Genomic DNA, 13,443 nt, shown 5'->3' with positions numbered 1-13,443 from the left:
CGTGGGTGACTGTGGGTGCAGATACAGTCCCCAGAGCAAGGGGTGAGGCAGTGCAGGAGGGTGGCAGGGTGAGCAGGTACCTGGGTCTAGGCGACAGAGGGTGGCCAGGTGCAGTGCCAAGAGACAGCAGATCAGCAGGAGAGAGGGGGAGCGAAGGCAGAAGCAAAGAGGAAGGTCTTGAGGTGCTTCCAGAACCGGACACGGTTCTCAAGTTTTATAGTGGCAGGGAGGCTATTCCAGAAGGAGGCCCCAGCCGAAGACAAGCTTGTTTCTCTGAAAAATGACTGACCCTGAGGGAGTTGGAGGTAGAGGAGCTAAGAGCTTGAGAGGGGAGGTATTTCCGGAGGGATAGCTTAAGGTATTTGGGACCCAGGCCCGTGAAAGCCTTGTGGACAATGCAGAGGGGTTTGAATTTAATCCTTGCATCCACTGGGAGCCAATGAAGAGATTTCATAGCTGGAGAGAAGATCCCAGGGCTTGAAGCCAGGACAAGTCTCACAGTCCTGTTCTGGATTAGTTGCAGAGGGCAGGTAGATTTAGAAAGAGGCTGTTACAATAGTCAAGCCTAGAGAGAACCTGAGCTTGGGAGACAGTGAGCTTCTGGGGAAGGAGAGGAAAGGCAGAGTACCTCTGAGGAGGTGCAGTAGGAAGTTTGACTTTTTAGAGACCTCAGAGATGTGGGCGAAGAAGGAAAGTGTGGAGTCAAAGATGACCCTGAGGTTCTTAGTCTCGCATGTGGGGGTAGGAGGAGGGCCAAGGGAGGCCGACCAGAGAGTGAGGGGAAAGGATGGCGAAGGTGTGCCAATGAAGAGGATCTCTGTCTTGCTGGCGTTCAAAGATCATTTGTGGCACACCAATCTTGAATAGCAGTTAGGCAATCGGATATGAGAGAGGGAGAGGAGGTGGCCGAGGGCAGCCTGAAAATGAGTCGAGTGTCGTCAGCGTAGCACTGGAAATTTTAGCAGAAAATGGCAATGCAGTGGGCGAGTGTTGCCAGTTATTGGTTGAAAAGCCAGGGCAAGAGGGTAGACCCCTAGGGAACACCACAGGTCGAGAGGAAGATAGATGATAGGAAGGACCCAAGTTGGACCTGGGAGGGTCGATCAGAGAGGAATGAGGTCCGCCAGGCCAGAGCCTGATCAGTGATACCCAGGTTATCATGTAGACAGGTGAGCAGGATGGTATGGTCGACTGTGCCAAAGGCAGAAGAGAGATCAAGTAGGATGAGGACAGAGGGAATGTTACAGTCAAGGTTGGGGAGCAGATCTTCGCGTATGTTCAGGAGCGCAGTTTCCGTGCTTCTGGTAGCTCCAAAGCCAGACTGATGGTCATGGAGACAGCCAAAAGAATCGGAATGAAGGTTAAGCTGAGAGATAGATACCTTTTCCAGGAGTTTGCCCAGAAAAAGAATAATGGAAATTGGGCGATAGATAGCCAGATAGGAAGGATCAGCTGTGGGTTTCTTGATAAGAGGATGCACAAAGGAGTGGTTCAGAGGGGAGGGGAAGGATCGGGAGGCAAAGGAGTGGTTGCAAAAATCGGCAAGCGCTGGAGCGAGGGTGACAATGCAGTCCTTGATGATTTTAGAGTAACAGGGATGAACCTGTTTTGATGAGACTTTCATAGATCGGACTTGTCTAGCGACATCAGGTAAGAGGAAAGGACGAGAAGGAGGGTGGGGGTGTTTAAAGGGGGGTCAGCAAGCACAGACTCAGAGGGAATAGGAGGGGAGGGGAGGAGAGGGTGACACACGCTTCATAGGTCGGATAAATAATAATAATAATTGAATGAGAATGTAGGTGGCAGTGTTGGGGTGGGCTGGGCTATGGGGGAAGAGAGTGCGAGTTGAGAGGAGAGAAGGCAGTGGTCACTTCAGGAGAGAGGAGTGGTCAGAGGGATAGAGAGACGGAGGCCAGAGGAGATCAAGACATCAAGTGTGTGTCCTGCAGAGTGCGTAGGACCAGAGAGGAGGATGGAGAGGGAATTGCAGAGGTCGCGAAAGAGCAGAGACGAGGGACAGGGAGAATCGAGGTGGATGTTGAGGTCACCAAGAAGGAGGAGTTGAGTGGTTGAGGCCAGGAGGGAGGAGAGTGTAAAAGCTTGTGAAACAGCTGGCTGTGAACCATGTTTCCGTAAAACCAAGGACATCAAGGCCCAGTTCTTCAAGGAGGTGGTAAATGTCAGATTAACAGCAGAGCGAGAGTTGAGAGTGGCAAGATGAAGAAGGTTGCCGGCCTTAAAGACCTTCCGGTGGGGGGTACAAATCAGAGGTACGCCTCTGGAGTTGTGGAGGTAGTCTGAAGAGAGCAGAGGAGGGAAGAGTGGGCCAGGTAGCCAAGGAATGAGCGGGGACAGCCAGCTATGAAAAGAAGTTGATGAGGCGAGGGAACCGCCTATCGAAGAGGGGGAGATTGGCCTGAGAACCTTGGAACATGACAGTGCCATTTAGGTAGACATTAAGGATGACTCTGGAGGAGTCGAAAGAAGCCATGAGGACTTCCCAGCGGGTGCCACTATTTAAGGGAGAGGAGGCGACGGGACAGAGCACAGAGATCAAGGGGGGGGGGGGGTCCATAGATCCGGCGAAGGAACAACAAAGAGGATGTCGCTGAGGGTCTGTATGGAAGAGGACTGTAGTCCTTTTTGACCATAGGCTGGGGAGCCTCTAGGAGTGGCTTTGCGACTCCTTCCCTTTCCCCGACTTTGTCCTCTGGGAGGTTAAGTAGTGGGGGAGTTCTTGTCCCGAAGACCAGTTGTTCCCTGAGCCATACTGTTAATGGGGGGAACGTTGATAGGATTGGCTGCAAAAGGAGCAGTGAGAACTTCCCCCTCTTTGAAAAGGTCTTTGGGTAATTTGGTTCAAGGACTGGAGGGTCTCATGTTCTTTTTTGGCAGTCTCCAGTGCCTCGTCCACTGCTTTTCCAAACAGATTGGAATCTTCCACTGGTTTGTTAATCAATGATGCCTGAGTCTCTGGTTTAAACCCGGATTTTCTCAGCCAGGCATGGCGCTTTAACAGGGTACCTTGTGCCAGGGAGCGACCAGCAGTTTCAGCAGCATGCAATGTATTCTTGAGAATGTTGCGATTAACTTTTTTGCTCTCTGTTACGATTGCAAGTAGGCGGGTGCACACTTGTTTTGTGACCTCCTGCAGACCTTCTTGCAGTAGGTTCCACTGAACATCTTAATAACTGGCCAATAGGGTGGTATTATTGGCTATGCGCGTGGAGTAAGCTGCAGCAGTGGTTATTCTTTTCCCCAGAGCATATAATCTCTCACACTCCTTGTCTGGTGGCGACTCGCCTGTAGACAAGGACCCCTGCCCTCTTCCTCGTAGTCATGACCACCAGAGAGTCTGGCGTTGCATGACCTTTGATATATAGGGGATTGGTAGGGTAGAAATAGTTTCTCCACTCTGGGATTAACAGCTTTAGTCTGAGAGGGTGTTAATAAAGAGGGGGCTATACGCCTCTTGATGGAATTGAGAAGGGGAATAGCTTGGCTAGTTGGAAGCTTCTCTTTTAAAATGTCCTCCACAAAATCAGAGTCCATAACAGCCTCCTGTGTGACTCTGCCGCCTTCCTGAGAATGGCATTAAATGCCATTTGGGTGTCCACAAGAGAAGCCAGACGCCCGGGGGGAAGACGATGGAGAGTCAAGGCCAATGGCATCCTGGTCCAGGGTTGGAGTCGGGGATAGCCATGGCGGGTTCTCACCATCGGGTTGGTCATCTCCCCGATTCCGAGTGTGATCATGAGGATCATCAAAAAGATCCTCCCCTGTGTGTAATAGTGTCTTGTGCATAAGGGTCAGGAGGAACCTCCTCAGGGTCTGAAAGATGAGACCTCCTCATGGAGGGGATCTGAGGTCCTCTGATATTTAGTTACTGAGGATACAACATAAGTGATCCCCTCACGAGGCCTTTTTGGGGTAAACCTCTCTGAAAAATCTACAAATTTCTCTACCCTGTCCATTTAGATGACCCAGAAGTGTCTAAAGGGGGAAAATAATCCTCTAGAGGATCCTGTAGTATAGAATGTCGAGCTTTTTCACGGAGAGTCTTAGATAAAGACTGGGGACTCTCTGTAAAGTCCTGATGCTCTTTGGGGTGTTCTGGTGTCTCTTTCGACGTACTTTTAGGTCTATCGCGCCCTTCCGCACGTTCGGATGCATCTTTCGACGTATACTTGCGTTTACCAGCCGCCGAGACAATCTTCATGAGGCTTTCGCTGATGCTCAGTGTTACAGGATGGTGTTTAGGCTGAGAGGGCGGCTGGAGTTTCCTTAATCGTTGGCGCGCTCTGAGAAGGTGCGTCAACGTGGGATTTGGTGCTGGCGCCCTTAGTTACAGAATGCCTGGATGCATGGCGCTGACACAGTTGCGGGAAGGGCTGCAGACCCTGCAAATCGGTGGGTGTCGAGGCCCCGGACGCACCCGTTGACACCTTGGACCGTTTCGACCAATAGGCTGCAACGGTAGCAGGGGTTGTATATTTAGTCCCAGGTGATGTGGGAGCGTCCTCGTTGCCGGGGTTTAACCTCCCCATAGCAGACCTTGCATTGTGCCTGCCGGGAGCGGACGTCTTGAAGCGAGCTTGCTCTGTTGTCAGGTCAATGGCGTCCGTGTCAGAGCCATGGTCGTCGCTATGGGCCTCATCGCTTTCGGCAGCAGGGGAGCTACCCTCGGCCTGCGACATTGCATAGGCCGCCCACCATTTTACATGACGCTCCCTTACAGTCTTAGGACGAAGGAGCTTACAGTGCCGACAGGACGCTTCAGCGTGGTTGAGGGGAAGACACTTGTTGCACCGAGAGTGCTCGTCTTTTCACAGAAATGTTCGCTTACAGGAAGGGCAAAATTTAAATGGAGTCTTGTCTATAGTGCAAGGGAACAGAAGCGACGACAATATCTAAGGGGGAAAGAGGGGAGAAGGAAAGACATTCTTAAAATAAGGAAACCCCCAAGTCCCACTCTCCCTACAGTGTAGGCCGTCCAGAAGGCCCGGTAACGTGGTCGACAGCATCGACCGGAACGCCAACCGTCGAAGTCTGTTCTGTCTTCAGCGGTGGTTCAGTAATCGTCGAAGAGGGGACGAATGTTGTATAAATGACCAAAGGTCGGGATTTTCACAAATTGCAATTTTTGATAGAGGTCCGCATAAGGCGACCAGCTAGCTGGGTGGAAAAACAAGAATCCGAGGGACCTCGACGCATGAGAATTTCTGGGTACACTACATGTCATGTTAGGGATAGTGTTACAGACACGCCTATGCCGACGTCCCCATTCGATCCTCGAAAGACAAGATGCAATACTCTGCGGTTACCACTAGATGTCGGACTATGTGCACAGCATGTGATTCTAAGCAGATTAACAAGCATCATAAATATTGCTCTGATGTATTTACTGTGTATTAAATTTATAAAAATCACTTATGATTAACAAAAAAGTTGAGCTATAGTGCAGAATTTTTCACATCTGCATTTTTCTCCACAGGCAGCTTATAACTTTCACAGAAGAGAGGGAGGGGTCGCTTCAACTCGATTGTTCATATTGTTTTGATTTCCCCATTATTCAAGTAAAAAGGCCGTCGGCAACAAAAATCTGGGGAGGACCATTGATGTGACATATTCCCTCCCGATTCTCCAGTACCACACTTTTGTGGAACTGACATGGGAACTGTAGCACAAAATGTTTTACGGTTTTCTCTATTTCTTTATGGTTTACCGTCCCAGCACCCTCCTGGACCTTTGAGTGGTCCCTTTACCTTCTACTGGGAAACACTTCAACTGTTTCACCAGGGGTGGCAGGTTCAGAGTTCTTAGTTGAACTTCTTCCTTTAGTAGTCCTCAGAGTCTCGCCTCTCTCAACCTTGAGTTGTTGTGGAGAGCCTCTGTGTAGCCGGTGACAGGTTAAGCCTCCTCCACGGACTCTCACTCTCTCCTGATAGTAACCAATGCCGCTCTGCTGTAGGCTACGGTAGGGGGTCTCAGCACGGTTGTCGGACCACCCCGTCCACCCACTAGAGGTCATGCCACCACCTCTCAGTCTCGGCAAGTTCATCACACCGGTTCACAACCGACTTGCAAGACACTTCTCAGGCGTCTCGCTATTCCTCTTCTAAGCCTTGGAGACGCGTCTCGCTGCAGTCTCCGAAGCCCTGTGCCAGCTTTCCAGGCTTCTTAGCGGCCTCCTCGGTCACCTGGTTATCCCTCTTGTTTTATCACAGCTTCCAGCTTGCCAGAACCACACAAGCCATTGCCAGATGGATCAGAGGATGTCAGAAAACAGTCCTCCTTTGCTGTTTAGTTTAAATAGTGGGACGGCCCTGGCGGCACGTCCTTCCAATTGACAGCAGCTACTTTAGCCTTCGTCCCGCATCAATGTATCCTTTTTGAGCACTTCATCTCAGTACTTATGTCATCAGGTAGGTTAGATATTTCACACCACCACATAGTTTCAGAGGGGATCTTATGTTGATAAGATTTGTGCGTTATTGTCAGCCTAGTAGGATTTAACAGGGGCTGTGCCTCCCAATTGCGTCCTTATTCTCACGAGAGGCGTCCCTCCCCACGAGATCCTACGCATTTTACTACACCTAGGGGGACTATTGGTTAGCGGTCTCACCTCTGTAACCTCATGGAAAGGGGTCCTCCACTAGGGAGAAGTGACGCCATCTGAAGGATCGTCACAGCCTGAAAGTTCCTAGGCTGCATACCCAATGGGTGGTGCAAGCTTAAGAAAGCAAAATGCCCCACATCCTGCATGGCATATTGGGCTCGCAAGCTGGAGAACTTAAACTGTCAAAGCACACCATGCTTTTCTTCGACAGTTAAAGCCAGCTTGTGAGCGCTTTCCGTGGGATGTCTTTGACTCCTCCATAATGGCCGAATGGCGGATCAGCGCCTTGTCACCCATTATGGAGGAGCTGCCCCTGAATAAACAAGGAATCTCACAATGGAAGACAGAGTCCCACTGCACTGATAGCCATAAGAACTGAGCAGCGCCCACAAAACAGACGAGCTAAGAATGGTAAATAAAGCAAAAAGGCTTTACCTACCTCCAAAAGTCATGTCAGGGTCAAGCAGCACAAAGTTGAGTGGTTCCATATATGTTTATGGAGGGAAAGCAACAAAATAAAAATCTTTCCTGACCAAATTTCCTAATCGTAATTGAGGATTATCAAACAGTATTTTCATCTTTTCAATGTTTGTCAGAAAAGGAGAAAATACCACATGTTCACAACAGCCATCAGGAATGAGAATATCCCAATCTTTAAAACAATCTAAGTTATATGTTACTGCAAAACTTCCTTTAAAAAAGTAAAATACAAATGTATTCACACTGGGTTTAAAACTGACTTAAAAAGGAACAATCTGCCTCAGCTGACCAAAAACTGCACAATAAAAGACTAGAGTTTTTCGCATAAGGAAGAGGAGCTGCAAGCTCTCTCCTGCCTTTCAGAGAAAGGTTCTGTATAGTTTAAGCGCCGAAGAGAGGCAGGCTTGTCCCCATAAGACAGGATGGTGCAATCACCTTCCCAGTAGAGAAAGCGAGAAGTATATGCATCTCAGCATATTAAGCGAGGAAGAACTGACATTTAAGCATAGGAATTAAAAAAAGCATTTACCATCCCGACATACAACAGTATGAACATGCATCACACCTGCCCGGGATAAAAGGAGCAAACTAGCTATGGTTGTATAGTAAACACTTGTAAGAGGCCTTCCTCCAACACGCCTCTACTCACCTCCAGCAGGGGATGCTCTCAGTGTTGCCATCTTGCCAGTAAGCTGGTTCAGGTGCCCCTGTGGACCTCCTTGCTGCATAGAGAAACTCGAATGCTGGTAGAGCCAAATGGGCACTTTGAGGAAACCCTGTGAATCCAAAGCTGCAGCATTAGCCAAATCACAGCTTTCTTAAATCAGAGCAGCTCAAAGTCAAAGCAGTAACATTCACAATAATCCATAAGGACATTCTGTGTGGTACTGCCACTGTGTTCATAAAAATGCATTTAACAGTAAGGAGCTTTAGAATATTTAAACAAGAGCCTTTCTACAGGGAGTGACCTTCATTGACATATTGGCCATCCCTGCTAAGTGATCATAACAGACCTTTCTACTATACGTTTAACTAGTACAGATTACTCATTAAGTGACACAAGCCTACTATTTCCGAACATGCAGTACCACAAATAGAGAATATACTGCAAAGTGTTGGGGGAGTTTTCCTAAAATCCCACTTAGAGACAAGACTTTAGTAAGCTATCCCAGTGGTTTGAAGATCCGCAAATCTTAGTATCAGTCTGTACTACTCGGAGACCTTGGTAATGTGGCAGAGCACTCAGGCTTATCTTAAGAGAAAGATGTGAGCTGTAAGTAAGTACACTGAACCTAGTTAGTAATGCACATCAAAGAAACACTTCCACAAACAATTAAATTAAAATATAGATTATATTTACACAAGAGTCACTGTTAAATATTTAGCACAATAAACCAACACACATAGGTATACTTTACAACACTTTCAAAAGGTAACTTATTAGTTGGTAGTTGCTGAACACGCACAATTGTTACAGAAGTTTGACAGGTTTACCACGCTCCCACAAAGTAATACAGTATGGCATTTAGTCATCATACACATATAATATAGTGATTTTCTAGAAGGAAAACATTTGTTTAGGGTTATCCAGTAGAGCTTCAGGTTCCAGAGGCAGTTTCCCTGCACACCAAGTCTTTTAAAGTCCAAAAAACGCAACCCTAGATAAAAGGCAGTTCAGAGAGGCTTAAAGTATTGAAAAGCAGCAGAAGTCAAACATTCCTGTGGATACTTTCTAGTCTCTAGGACAAAGGCGTAGCCAGGATTGTCTAACAAGGGGGGCCTGAAGCAATGTAGTTGGGCCCACCGCAGTGACATGAACATCTGTAAATGCCCACACAGCACTACTGAGTGGGCATTTGCAGATTTGGGTGGGCCTTGCCCGCTCAGGCCCTACCCTGTCTACGCCTCTGCTCTAGGAAAGAGGATACAAGAAGACAACTAACATTGGAGACCCTGTTAAAGAACTTGCTAAAGGGATACAAGCAGCGGCCTGAGTCTGAGCTAAGAGGGTGTTTCCCTGGACACGTGCACTTCAAGGCCGACTTTCAAGAATAAGGTAAGCAATACCTTTTCCCAACAGTACCTTAGGTTTGAAGAACAGGATTGTGGTGGATGCTCCGCGATGTGACAGCTCTAGACCCCGACCTCTGGATTCCTTGGTCCGATGACGAAATGCAGGACAATGGACAAGATCTTTCAGCAGCAATCTCGAGGGAGGACCACTGACACAGCTTTCATCAACTTATTTGGTTACTCTTGCGGATTTGGCACCCTTTCTGCAGCACCAACAAAGGATGTGATTCGTTCTTCGTCGGTTCCTGCAGTGTTCTTTAGGTCTCAACAAAGACCAAGATGGATTCAGCCTTTCGACAAAGGTGCACTCAAAATGGGCAGCAGGTCTCCTGGTATTGGGGTCCTGCAACTCTGGAAACTCACAGGACCTTGGCAGATGGCTCAAATCAAAGTTCGTATTTGGAACGGTTGTTCCCACTAGTCAAAGGGAAGGAGTCTCCCTCTTCAGTTCCCCTGTCGTACAGAAAAAGGGGTTAGGACAGCAGTGGTAGCTTCACAGTGTTGCAAAGGGTCTGAAGGCGTCTCTGGTCGTCATCTTCTTTGGTTACCTCAGCTTCCAGTGGTCGACTGGCTTTTCACTCCAGGAGCCTCACCTTTTGTACAGTTCCAGCACTCACTACTCTGCAATCTTCCTCAGCAGTTTACAGAAAGGGGCGTTTGGCTGTGCAATCAGGACAGCCAGACCCCCCAGTGAGAACTGGTCCCATTCAGGCCCTCTGGCAGACAAAGGACAGGGGTGGAGGTGGAAAACTCCTACCCCCACACCTTTTGCCTGCTCAGACACTCTGGAGCATAGGCAGGGGACACCCAAGGGTTCCCGCCAAAGGCAAAACACACAGGCCTCTGCCTCCCAGAATGGTAGAAGGGCTGACAAAGAACAACCATACTAGTAATGGTGAAACAAGAAGAAAGGCCCCAAGTTGGTACTTGTGTGCCCCTATGGTGCACTACTGAGGCTATGAACATAGCCTGCAGCAGAAAAAAAATGACAATAGTAGGTAGGACCCGTCCACTGCCACCAGCCATAACTAGGAGTTTGTCTATGTGACATAAAAGTCACACGAGCAGAAAGAAGTATCCATTTGGCACTCCACATAAGGTGGTGTGTGCCAATCTCAGACTATAACCTTTCTGGGAGAGATACTAAGCATCTCTCTATCGTGAAGAACTGTAGTTACTCTAGGATAAATCTAAGAATCTCAAAGGAGGACCCTGAGGGTCCCCAACAACACTGCCTATAAGGAGCTGTGTGCTGCAATAGTAAAATACAGATGCCTTTAAGTGTTACGGAGGAAAATAGACTCCATAGGACAGGTAAAAATACAAAGAATGGAGTTCCAAAAGACAGAGCACATACAAATAAATTAGTGGAAAAAGGCACCACTCATTCAGAATTTTAGAAAAAGGTCCAGAAGTCCAGCAAAAAGTGCTGGGGGTCTCACTAGGAGAGGGGGTGAAGCATAACACTTATAACATCTCCCCAACACTTGTGTCCCCCCAGACTAGGGACAGGAGCGTCTAAATCCACTCCTGGATTGCTCCTGGATCCAGTCTGTCATAATTTCTGGAGAGACCAACACCATTCTTATGTGGGAGTGTTAGGCAGAATCCTGTGCAGTTCCCTTGGGGAACACTGCAAAAAGGTTAAGACTACAGGAGTCTGCAGTAAACCCAATTGGTAGCAGTCTGCACCACCCAGATTTACCTGGTAGCTGTGGCTGGGCAGTCAGACCTCTCTCAAGAAGAGTAGGGCAGTATGCAGAGTATACACAATAGGGCCAAAACACAGTAGAGCAAACAAACATTGACCAGAGCTTTGTATAAAAATTATATAATTATTTATTTAAAACACACTTTAGGTAATACACTAGCACTCCCAATGAAAAGTAATTTAAAACACAGTCAGGTAAGTATACACACCTCCCTTGTTAACTATCAGACAAGTCAGGGTTAAAGCAAAACTATTTGTTAAGACAGAAGTGAGCGCTTAACCTAGATGGCACTCCAATAGTTGAGGTTAAAAAGGGAGAGAAAAGGCAGAGCATAAAATAAAACAGTTCCCAACACTTTTAAGAGTTCAGAGCAAGGGGAGAAAGGCAGTTTATACTGTAGAGCCAAAGTTTATAGGCCAGGCCCAATTTAAATGGAGCAAAGCGAAATGTGCCCAGGATCACACAGTTTAAAGTGCACTGAAAGTCTTTGCAGAGTGTTCAAAAGAGGTTGGGGTGATTCAAAAGATATAGTTAGAAGGCCTGGAGCCAACCCAGTTTAGAAGCCATGGATTTAAGGGTCACCTTTAGCAATCTGTAGAAAGGGAGGCCAGGCAGGAGAAAGGAAAGCTCCAGCGGGGGCATTTGTTCCTGGCAGTGGTTGAAGTTTGTGGTTCCAACCAGGGGAAGAGAAGATCTCGTCGAGGAGGAAACGTGGAGTCGTTGCACTGCACAGGGATGAAACCAGCCGCAGAGTTCCCGATTAAAAGGTGCAGTCCTTTTGTTCGCAGTCAAAAGTGGTGAGCTTGGCCATCCGGCCGTCGGGGTGCTTGGCACAAGCGATTCGACCAAGTGACGTCTTTGGAAGCGAAAAAGGGCGAACTGGTTGGTCTTACCAGCTCAAAGGGAGAAGACTCTCCAGAAGAAGATCTTCTCTTGTCGTTGGAAAAGTGGTGAGTTCTTTGCAGGAGGGCTTGACCGGTGGTGTCGTCGGTTGCAGGTGGCTCAGCTTCTTCCCTCTTCGGATTCTTAGGTCCTGTGGCGACTTCTGAAGTTCCAGTCCCAAAGGCCCTGCTTTTATGCAGAAAAACCCCCATTCATCAGCCTAGCTGTCAATCACACATGCTAAGTGGTGAGCCGGGCGGCTCACCACTGGGTCAATCAGAATAAAGTATGACTTGGGTTGCTAAGGAAACGCAGTCCAGGGTGCCAATTCCCCCCTCCACCCTTCCTGTGGAACCCAGACAGAGTGGCATCATTTGGAGGGCTTCTTTGGAGAAGCCTGCCAAAATAGTGGAACAAAGGGCTCGACCTTGGTCAGAGTTACAGAGACGGACACAAACGCCATTTTAGAATCGAGTTCTGGCAAAAAGACCCAACCGGTGATTTAATATTAAATAAACCGGCGGTATCTTTAACGTTGCACCAAAAAGTAGTGCGTTTAAAATCAATGGGAAAATCCCATAGAGAATATTGCGGTGGAATATTTCGTGTGGTAACCACTGCCACCAGCCAGAAACTCGACGAGGGGGACGGGACAGTGCCCCCTTGAAAACAGACCCAGGGGCAATCGAATTACCCCTTACCAGTACTTCCAGAATATGATGGTTTGTACTGGTTCTGTTCACAATTTTGGACTAGTAAAGCCAATGGTGACTTTACATGTCCTGGGAGACAGTAGTCAGTCCCAGGGTATGGAGTCTATGTTTGGGGGTCACTGTGACACCCCTGTGTTACTGCACTGAGGGTGCTGTGCAACACACATACCAGAAAAACAGATGATACCCTGTGGAGTAAAAAGAAACCCCCATAGCCCTTAAGCACATAACAAGTCAAAGACATACCCCAAATCATGCCTAAGAGTGGGAGTAAAATAGTTTCACTCTTAGCAGGAGAAAAAAACAAACCCCAAAAAATCCAGAAAAGCTGCTGGGGGACTCACTAGGTTTGGGAAATTAGCCTTATAAGAGAATTCTCCCTAACAGGGTGCCTAACCTGTGATCAATAGTGAAGTCAAAGCTTTGCAGGCTTATGGACCAACCGAGCAGTTTTGGGGTTTCTCCTTTCATTTACATCAGCCACAGTAAGGTTGGTGGTCAGTCTGAATCCTGAAAGTAGTTCCATAGAGGTATGGGCTGAATTTCTTCAGGGCCCGTACAATAGAAAAATATTCACGTTCAGTAGTGGCCTCCTGGTTTCCCTATCTTTTAGTTTTCTACTAATAAAGCTCCCTGCCTTTTCTATCAAATTGACTCAAGACTGTTCCTATCCCTGTGTTGGAAGCAGCGGTTTGGACTAAGAAGGCCTGAGTATAATCTGGAGCTTATATGTGATACCTATAAATAACACACACCTTGTTATTCTACATGTCTTGTGGACTCAAGGGTAGCAGTTTAAATGATTCAAAGGTGCAGGGGAGAAGGAACAAGTTACTTACCTGCAACTGTTGTTCTCCAGCATGGGTCTGGCATGGATTCACATGCTCATGAATATTCCCCGTCGTCAGGCTGGGAATCCTCGGTAAAGAAAAATCAGTATCAGTTTCGTTTCTGATCTGTCTTT

The 13,443-nt window shown here is 47.8% G+C and overlaps 1 protein-coding gene across 4 annotated transcripts in view; it reads right to left on the bottom strand.

The window, feature by feature from the left end:
- The window catches only part of USP40 (ubiquitin specific peptidase 40), a 2,045,603-nt gene that overhangs the window by 675,821 nt on the left and 1,356,339 nt on the right, over nucleotides 1-13,443 (bottom strand). For all 4 annotated transcript variants that reach the window (XM_069616007.1, XM_069616010.1, XM_069616008.1 and 1 more), the window contains one exon: nucleotides 7,749-7,875. In XM_069616007.1, the coding sequence (XP_069472108.1) occupies nucleotides 7,749-7,875 (127 nt within the window). The remainder of the gene's footprint in view (nucleotides 1-7,748; nucleotides 7,876-13,443) is intronic.

This window comes from Ambystoma mexicanum, chromosome 9 (genome assembly GCF_040938575.1).
Source record: "Ambystoma mexicanum isolate Mex_15411 chromosome 9, UKY_AmexF1_1, whole genome shotgun sequence".
In the NCBI taxonomy this organism is placed as follows: domain Eukaryota; kingdom Metazoa; phylum Chordata; class Amphibia; order Caudata; family Ambystomatidae; genus Ambystoma; species Ambystoma mexicanum.
The sequence above is the reverse complement of the archived record's forward strand: the minus strand, read 5'-3'. Positions and strand labels throughout refer to the sequence as shown.